Source organism: Aethina tumida, chromosome 1, assembly GCF_024364675.1.
Source record: "Aethina tumida isolate Nest 87 chromosome 1, icAetTumi1.1, whole genome shotgun sequence".
Classification (NCBI taxonomy): Eukaryota; Metazoa; Arthropoda; class Insecta; order Coleoptera; family Nitidulidae; genus Aethina; species Aethina tumida.
Window position 1 is genome coordinate 2,014,220 of NC_065435.1, and position 9,360 is coordinate 2,023,579.

General features: G+C 34.7%; 2 protein-coding genes across 5 annotated transcripts in view; one reads left to right on the forward strand and one right to left on the reverse strand.

Moving 5' to 3' along the window:
* Positions 1–6,711, forward strand: part of LOC109601172 (muscle calcium channel subunit alpha-1) — a 93,343-nt gene extending 86,632 nt beyond the window's left edge. For all 4 annotated transcript variants that reach the window (XM_049961894.1, XM_049961896.1, XM_049961893.1 and 1 more), the window contains exons 23-29: positions 10–201; positions 255–366; positions 424–575; positions 632–1,297; positions 1,353–1,684; positions 2,631–2,962; positions 4,505–6,711. In XM_049961894.1, the coding sequence (XP_049817851.1) occupies positions 10–201; positions 255–366; positions 424–575; positions 632–1,297; positions 1,353–1,684; positions 2,631–2,962; positions 4,505–4,818 (2,100 nt within the window). In that variant the 3' untranslated portion in view covers positions 4,819–6,711. The remainder of the gene's footprint in view (positions 1–9; positions 202–254; positions 367–423; positions 576–631; positions 1,298–1,352; positions 1,685–2,630; positions 2,963–4,504) is intronic.
* Positions 6,712–7,311: 600 nt separating this feature from the next.
* LOC109601014 (translocon-associated protein subunit delta) lies at positions 7,312–8,171 on the reverse strand. Its single transcript, XM_020017217.2, has 2 exons — positions 7,816–8,171; positions 7,312–7,722 (listed from the first exon to the last, which is right to left on the reverse strand). Exons 1-2 carry the CDS (start codon positions 8,056–8,058, stop codon positions 7,462–7,464), a joined length of 504 nt encoding a protein of 167 aa, XP_019872776.1. The 5' UTR covers positions 8,059–8,171; the 3' UTR covers positions 7,312–7,461.
* Positions 8,172–9,360: the final 1,189 nt, after the last annotated feature.

Consider the following 9,360-nt stretch of genomic DNA (forward strand, 5'->3'; position numbering starts at 1 on the left):
TTTGTTTAGCCTGGATCGAAATTCCAAATTTCCAGTAACTTCTTCAGATTGTTTCGTGTGATGCGACTCATCAAACTACTAAGCAGAGGTGAGGGTATCAGAACGTTGCTGTGGACGTTCCTTAAGTCGTTCCAAGCTTTGCCATACGTAGCACTGTTGATCGTGATGCTGTTCTTCATTTATGCCGTCATTGGCATGCAGGTAATTGGTACTTTATTGTAACGAACCAACTTGTGCACACAATTGAGTTGCAGATGTTTGGCAAGATCGAAAGCTTGGACCCGGAATCCGAGAGTTCCATAAACCGGAACAATAACTTTGCGTCGTTTTTTCAAGCTGTGCTGGTACTTTTTAGATCAGCGACAGGTACGTAGAACTTGACAAAACAAAATTGACACTGAAACAATTGTGTGGAAATTTCAGGTGAAGCCTGGCAGGAAATCATGATGGATTGTGCGGATACACCAGCTGCAAAATGTGACAGGAGGATTGACTCCAAGGATTCTTCAACGGGCTGTGGATCAGACATAGCTTACCCATATTTTATTTCTTTCTATGTTTTGTGTTCATTTTTGGTAAATATATTGGGTAATTTTATGGAAAACTATAAACTATTTTTTGTGATTTTTAGATTATAAATTTGTTCGTTGCTGTTATTATGGATAATTTCGATTATCTAACTAGGGACTGGTCTATTTTGGGACCTCATCATCTCGATGAATTTATAAGGCTGTGGAGTGAATACGATCCTGACGCTAAGGGCAGGATAAAACATTTAGACGTCGTAACCCTTCTTCGAAAAATATCCCCACCCTTAGGTTTTGGGAAACTTTGTCCGCATCGTGTCGCGTGTAAACGTTTAGTTTCGATGAACATGCCATTAAATAGTGACGGGACAGTTTTATTTAACGCAACACTTTTCGCAGTAGTACGTACGTCGCTTAGAATAAAAACGGAGGGCAATATAGACGACGCGAATGCTGAACTAAGAGCGGTAATCAAAAAAATCTGGAAGAGGACCAGTCCCAAATTACTGGACCAAGTAGTACCACCGCCTGGCGTAGACGACGAGGTTACAGTTGGGAAGTTCTATGCCACTTTCCTCATTCAAGACTATTTCCGACGATTCAAGAAACGAAAGGAACAGGAACTGAAGGAGGGAGATAAGGACACGCACAACACAGTCACCCTGCAGGCCGGCTTGCGCACCTTGCACGAAGCTGGTCCGGAACTAAAGCGGGCCATATCCGGAAATCTGGACGAACTCATCGACGATAATCCTGAGCCAATGCATCGAGTAAACGAATCATTACCTAATCTTGACCACATCTTGAAAATGATTTATGTTGCAGAGAAACCATTCCCTCTTCGGCAGCGTGTGGTCATCGATGCGAAGGGGGCACAGTTTCAACAGGGCCAAATCGCTGAAGGTCAACGCCAAATCGCAGATGCAGATTAAAATAACGCCCGCTTCCAGCGTTGAGTTTATACCGTACAATTCGATCAAGAGCGCAGTCACCGAGGGCATGAACCACATCACCTCGCTGACGAAGAACGTCGTGCAGAACAGGGCCAGTTGCACCTCCATCCACAACATGGAGGGACTGAGGGACGAGGAGATTCCGCTGAAATCGCTCAACCTCCACAACGGGGAGTCGGAGAAGAATAGTTTCACTGTCATTAAGTAAGTCCGTTAATTTTACATCGCTGGTTCAACATGACAATATTGAACAACAGGAGCCAATCTGGCTTAATTGAATTTGTACACGTAATGTCATGTTGAAAGTTATCCAAACAAAATCTTTTAAACCATCTTCTCAATCAAGATAATAAACTTGTGGGTAAAATACTGTAAATTGTAGATTTTTTGATTTTTCAGTAAATCTGGGTTCCTGCACCCTAACTACCAGGGTAAGCGTACAAGGGTGTGCGAGTGTGGGTGGTGACTTGATATGATTTTTTATTTAACATAAGATTTTGTTTTGTTTGGTATTGCTAACCAGTCGTGTGGTGATTAGGGTGTCTCGAAAAACTATTAAATATTAACTTAAATTGATGGTTTAAGTTAGTTGGTTAAATCCCAGTACGAGTAAAGTAAATGAAGGGAATTGTAGGATGACTCCTTAAATCCTTCCAAGCTTTTAACCTTGTCCTTTTTGCTGGAATATTTAAAATCACGCTGGTATGAATGAAATGAAGAAGACAATTCCTTTGAAATATAGTTCTCATTAGTCCTTCATATTGGTGAGGTTTTAGTTTGCAGCATATATATTAACCATTTGAGAGATTTCATAACTGCTTCAATAATTATAAGTTAATTGCTCCATCTTATTGATTTACCCATATCCATTCCAATCACATTAAACATAAAAAGATGAGAAGAAAACTTGGGGGTGAAATTAAAAGGAAGAAAGGAATGTAACATGAAACATTTAAAATTTTGTATTGTTACAAAGAAATGAGTCTTCTTATATTACACCAAATATTATCCCCTTTAATCTTCGTTAATCTTCCTTGTTGATTCCAAATATTTGGTGTAGTCAAGCGGTCTGGTTTCTTTGCGTTAAAACCCAGATATGTGGTGAAACACGATTCGATACACCCTAGTGGTGATGTTGCGTTTGTGCTAGTCTACAGGGTGACCACACTGAGCTGATGCCACCGACGCCACCGCCGCGACGTCTGCGACTGGGCTTGGGGAGTCTGGGGGCCGGTTGCATGCATCAAACAACGCCTATGCAACACGCACCGAGCTTTAGTCGCATAGCAAGCGGCCTGAAACTCGCACAAGCACAAGCAATGGCAGTTGCGGGCTTCTTGCCGTCGGACTCGGCCCAAATCCCATCCGAGTATCCATCGTCGGACGGCTTCGGCTTTCATCCATCCGTTTCGGATTCGGAGGGAGATGGCCGACATGGACGCTCGTCACTCCTAAATCATAGGGCTTCCTTCCATGGCAGAGGTTAGCCCTACATCCTCATCCGATCATCCGCTCCCCCGATTTCTATCATGTTTCATCTGTTATTGTCCGTTGTATCATGGTTATGACGATGAACCAATGACATTAATCGTCTTTCTAGTTTGAAGGGCAGTAACTGGTGAATGCGAAATCAGTGTGGTGTTTCATTCTGAGCTGATTCACAAGGGATGAGACACTACGGTGAAATTTAGATGTTCCTGATTTCATCTTGCAAAATATGATGATATTTATCATATTACTATAGTTATGCAATAAAAATTTGGGGTGTAAATCAAACCAGGTAAAGATTTACATCACCAATAATCATATGAATGCTGAAGCTCAGTTAAAATCACTATATGTTTATGCATGTTTCGTATCTTATCTCCAGCACATCTACTATAATGACACAACTTCAGTTTTCATTTATTTATGTGATATTTACAATTATTTGGCGCATGAGGATAATTTTTAATATACTGGTGGCTTAACTAGTAGTTAATTAATGATACTTTCTTAATAGTTGTATATCTGGAGGTAAGATTGTAGTTTGTTTTATGTAGTTTTGTTATTGATTGAAGACAAATGTTTATGCATTAAGTGAAATAATGGCATTAACAATTACTAATTCACTTATAATAGCATTTGCATTGACATTAATTTCGAATTAAATAGTCGACGGTTAAGATCTCATCAAAATAACAGTTTTAATATTAAATGTTCATTTTCTATCTTAACGATCGACGTCTAAGTACACATTACATTAGCAGATTATGCCCCTAATAGTTTATTACAGTACCTTGACAATTATACTTCTTCTATTAAGGGTGGTTTAGCTGTCACGCACATAAACTCATGTTCCAAAATTAGGGAAATTGATACAAGTATGCAAAAGAGTTATCTTTTAGAACTTTCCCTGAGTGGTGAGGACGAAGTTCTCGACAATAGCTGCTTGAAAGTCATTACAACAAATTTCTCCCCATACCATAATGGAACACTCTTGAAATGGGTAAAATTCTTCGACAATTTCGCAAAGACCTCTTGTGGATCAATGGCAAACTCTACAACCATCATTATACAGCCCAATTCTACTTTATATACATCCATTCTTCCATCTAGTCATCATAAGACCATGCAAGAGTTACAATGATCTTCGTGAACGAAGACCCTCCTTCACCAAGGGTTTTCCAAACTGTAACCCTGTAACTGGAAGGATACGAACTCCTTTAACGTCTTCTAGCTAACCAGCTAGTTGCAAGGTCACTGAAGAGTCCTTATTGCCTCTAAATCACAAACGTCAGTGATTATTTGAGCTAGTTTTCCTTGATCTACTACTTCTTGGTCTCCATGAAGTAGAACCAGTTTAAAATGTCGAGTACACAAGACCTTCTTCTTTATCGTTTTGTGTCGAAATTTACAAATATTAATAGTGTATTGACTTTAATTGATTCCCAACTTTTGAACATGAGTTTAGCAAGTAACATGGGCACTATGTGTTAATGTGTAGCCTAAAGAAAGGAAGGTGGTTTACGTGGATGATTTCAGGTGGGGCCGAGGCAAACGGCCACGCTGGCGCCGAAAGGCTGACACATTCACTGCCGGGCAGCCCAGCTGACAGGAGGCCGCCATCGTTCGAGGTAGTGGGCTCCGCTGAGAGCCTAGTGGGACGGATCCTGGCCGAACAGGGTCTCGGCAAGTACTGCGATCCGGACTTCGTGCGGTACACATCCAAGGAGATGCAGGAAGCCATGGACATGACGCAGGAGGAGATGGACCGCGCGGCCCACCAGCTGTTGCAGCAGGAGCGACGCATCCACGGTCCGACGGGGAAGGTTGACGCACTGCAGCCGCCGTTATAGCATACTCTCAAAGTTTCCTAATCTCCCGCCACATTACCAAGTGCCTAATCTTTTCTTCTGGTCCAAAGAAGACTAAATATAATAATAACGTGTAGTTTTTTAACCTGGATTTTACTTGAAATGGATTGTTTCTCCAGTTACAAAATCCCATGTACAGGGTGTGAGAACAAATATTAAAAACTGACATTACAATTTTGTAATATCAAATGTGTCAAAATATAATAAATAATTCATTCTACTTATTTGCCTCAGTAAATACAGTTCCCGTTCGAATTTTAACGCACAATTGCCACAAAGACAAAGTCATAGCAAACCTTTCAAATCCACCCATTGTTTTAACTGTTTTGTTAAAGGTAAGTAGTACCAGAATGTTACCAACTCATTGAATTTTTATTAATTCCGAATTGCATAGTGAAAGACTGAATTGCTAACTTTTAGCATTTGCTACGACTTTGTCTGATTTACACCATACTCATTTGTTTCTAATTTTGACTCTTATGTAGATTCAACCAGGACCACTGAAACCTTCCTACCTTGCTATAAAATTGTAACAAAACTTTAAACTTCTCGCACAGCAGTGAACAAAGCTTTTAAATGTTTTAGAAGGCTTTGTTCATAACTGGGCAAAACTAACTCGTATCCAATTTCCATAACTCTCAGTAAAATGACAACAAAATTCATAATATAATTTATGAAAATATCTTCGTTCGATATACATACATATATTGATGGGTGTTTTTAGTCCTTAGAAGAATATCTCGAATCATTTTCACGGGGATGAAACTGGCTGTTGTTTATAAGCCATATTCATATGACCATATTGACAGTGATTGAGATTGGACCAAATTAGTCACTCACGCAATTTTTTTAGATGACTTTTAGAGCTACATGATCATGTGGTAATCTAGTTCATCCCTGGATGACGAATACATTCGATCGAGATTGTATTATATATATATTTAAGGAGTAAAACCGTTCTTCTAAGGCTTGATGTAAAACCAATTTGTGTTGTACTTCTGTTATATTGTTATTTAGTACACTATACACATAATAGCTGTTATGTTAATAATTATTCGAAATCGAAGATATTTTTGTGTATATTAATGTTTATTTGTGTAACTTGACTATAGATCAATTTTCTCCGATTAGACATAAGAACTTTACTAGTGTCAAATTTTATATGAATGTCTTATATATTTTAATAGAAAATTTTGTACCAACTTTATAAAAACAATGGGCCAATGTCGCGACAATTATTTATTTATTTTTCTATTATAAATTCGATGAATTTTGTTGTAAAATAATCATTAAACATGGACATTTCGGTTTATGTAATCTTTGGGACGTTGCGACGTTGGTCGCCTTGACTTTTATTCTACACATTATCTCTAAAAAATTTTAAAATTACATAATAGAACTATTTAAAACAATGTTTAAACTTCCCTAAGCGAAACTTCATAAAATCTAACTAAATGTTTTAATATAAATGACATCTAAATTTGACAAAATGCTCCATATAACCTGTCAACAAAATTTCTTTTAGAAATAGGTTTATTTCGAAATAAGTGTCTAAATAATATATAATTAAATAAAGATTTTACTTGTTACAATGTTTAGGAAAATTTTGTCTAGAAAAAAAAATGAAATTTTAATGAATCAGTTATTACTATTTATGGAACATTTGAAAAGGCATGTAATTGAAATTTCATCAGAACTCCCATTTCCTATTACTAAGCTTATTATATATGAAATATACAAATTAACTAAATTTTAAATGTTCCGTAAATATATGCAGGGTGCAACAAAAATTATTTGAAGTTTTATTTATGAATTTATTTTTGTCTGATTGGTAAAATGAATTTCTATTTTCTTTAAATAAATAAAAACCAATAATTATTGTGTTTTATTTTTCCTTTCTGTAAATTAATTCAACCCCTTTTTCAAATTAGTAAATATTATATAAATAATATAAATAGTAATAAAAAATTAACTCATATTGATGATTAAATTAACTGCTTAAACCACAGTGTAATATAAATTAAGGAAATTATAGGATAATTTTTCAATGCTTCCAAGCTTTTAGGGATGTCCTTTTTACCTTAATATTTAAAATAATTATGATGTGAACGAATGTACAATACCAATTGATTTATTCCATACCCATTCCAATTACATTAAACATGTTAAGATGGGAGAAAGCTTAACTTAAAAATTAAATATTATTTCTATTCATCTTCTTTAATAATTCTCTCATTACAATGTAATATTTGAAAATTAATGATATAAAAATTTCATCAAATTCCTTTTTCCCATATGATAAATTAAATTATCTTTAGGAATGTTCCATGAACATAAGATTTGAAGTTTTATTTATCAATTTATTTGTCTGATTAGTGAGATGAATTTCTATCCAATTTAAATAAATAAACACTAATAACTATTGTGTTTTACTTCTAATAATTTCAGGACTTTAGGAGGAACAAAACAACCAGATTTACAAAACGTTCTTTTAATAAATATTTTATGAACAAGGTACGAAATGTATTATCTCTGTATAAATGAAATAAATATTGCAATAACAACAGTTCTTCATTGAAAAATAATCATGAACTAAACATTAGTTCATTCAACAGTTTAAAATGTTTATGACACCACTTTAGATTTCGACACAATCGCGAAATAGGCAATAACAATAGAAATAATGGTGGCAACAACTTCTCCCCTGAGCCATGGACCACTGTAGGCGCCTGGATGGTTGATCACAACATTGGCGAGTTCACTGACACTGGAGACGTCTTCGCCAGCTCTGATTGCCTTACGGAGGGCGGTGTAACCATCTTCATCGAACAATCTGACGACACGGTCGCCCCTCTTGGCTGTCTTGGGGTCTTCAGTCCAGCTAACCTGTTACAACAATTGTGTGTGAGTGTTAGTTTGTGTGATAAGAATCAAATAAAACAGCTAAAGGAGTATTTGTAACATATGTCGGACGCTTACCTGATATTTGTTTGGTCCCACAGAGGATACAGGCACAACGTTTCCTTCGATCTCCGCATATAAAGCGTTCAGGGCCCCCGATCCGCATTGCACACTGAATTCACTAATGTAAGCTACGTTTGTTACGATCGTAACGTCCTGAGTGGTGAAGGATTTGGAGGTTACTTGTACATTTTTGCAGGTATCGCACAATACGGCAGCAAAAACGCAGAATAGCACTGACAAACCCAATAATTTAGCCATGGTGTAAAGCGGTCACAGCCTTTCAGTCAACTGAACGAGTTTGTGCGGACGAGACAGGACAAACACCAGCCACGTATCACTAACTTTCAAATTTACGTCGAGTCGTGTTGATGACTTGGAGACGCGCCACGTTCCGAAACACGCCACGCGAGGATTTGTGGGAAGTGCGTTCCGTAAATTGCTACTAAATAATTATTCAAAATTTTTGGCATATTTAATTGTTACTTTTCTCTAAATTACATAATAATGTATATTAAATGTTTTCTGCTAAATTATATTTTATTACTTTATTACTTTTTGCTTTAAAATTTATAACATGATATACAACCAATTGTGCTTGAAACTGATTATTTCAAATTTATTAATACTATTAATTATTATTATTTATTAAAGTATAATTACTATAATTATAATTTAATATCTGTATAATTACAAATAATATTAAATATTTCTCATATTCTGATTGATGTATACAAAATTGAATAACTAATTAACTAGTAATTAAATAATTATTAAATTTAAATTGATTTCAAAATATTTTAAATTATATGAGGATTAACTGTATCTCATAAATAAACCAATTATTTATTTATTTATTATTATTTAGTGAAATGTAAAATTATGCTGACAAACAGAATATTTTTTTACTTAATTCTTTTTTTATATAAACCATTGTCATAAATTATACTATAATAATTATAAAACGAGACTTTTTATATAAATATTTGTATAAAAAAATTATTTACATATTGTAAGTACAAGTAACATTATTCTCATTATTATGAACAAATAAATATGAGAAGTTAATTCTTTAAATTAATTATTTTAATTGACTAAAAATATTTAATTATATATTTTGAGAATAAGAAATAAATAGAATTTATTGGACTAATAGGATTAATTGCATTATTAACTTTGTAATTATAACTGAGATTAATTGGACGAATAGGGTGAATTGAGCCATTCAGATTAATTGAACTTATTGGACTAATTCGATTAAATTGACTTGAGAATTAATTGATTTATCATTGTTACATTTAATTTAATATATCAGAGATTAATTGGATCATTTTGCTTAGTTGAATTAGCTGTAGTTGAAACTAATTAGATTAGTTGATATAATATAATTTATCAAAAAAAGTTGATTAATTGAATTTATGTGATCACAATTTGATGATTGTTGGCTATATTATTATGCTAATTGAACTAATTTAATTAGATTCAATGGTTTTATTGAACTCATGAGATTAATTGGAATAATTTGATTAGTTGAATTAATTGAACTTATTAAATTTATTAGAT

Coding starts and splice junctions, on each gene's coding strand:
- LOC109601014 (XM_020017217.2), bottom strand. CDS start 8,058: ATGGCTAAATTATTGGGTTTGTCAGTGCTATTCTGCGTTTTTGCTGCC. Junction 7,723..7,815: donor TGGGACCAAACAAATATCAG/GTAAGCGTCCGA, acceptor TTGTTGTAACAG/GTTAGCTGGACTGAAGACCC.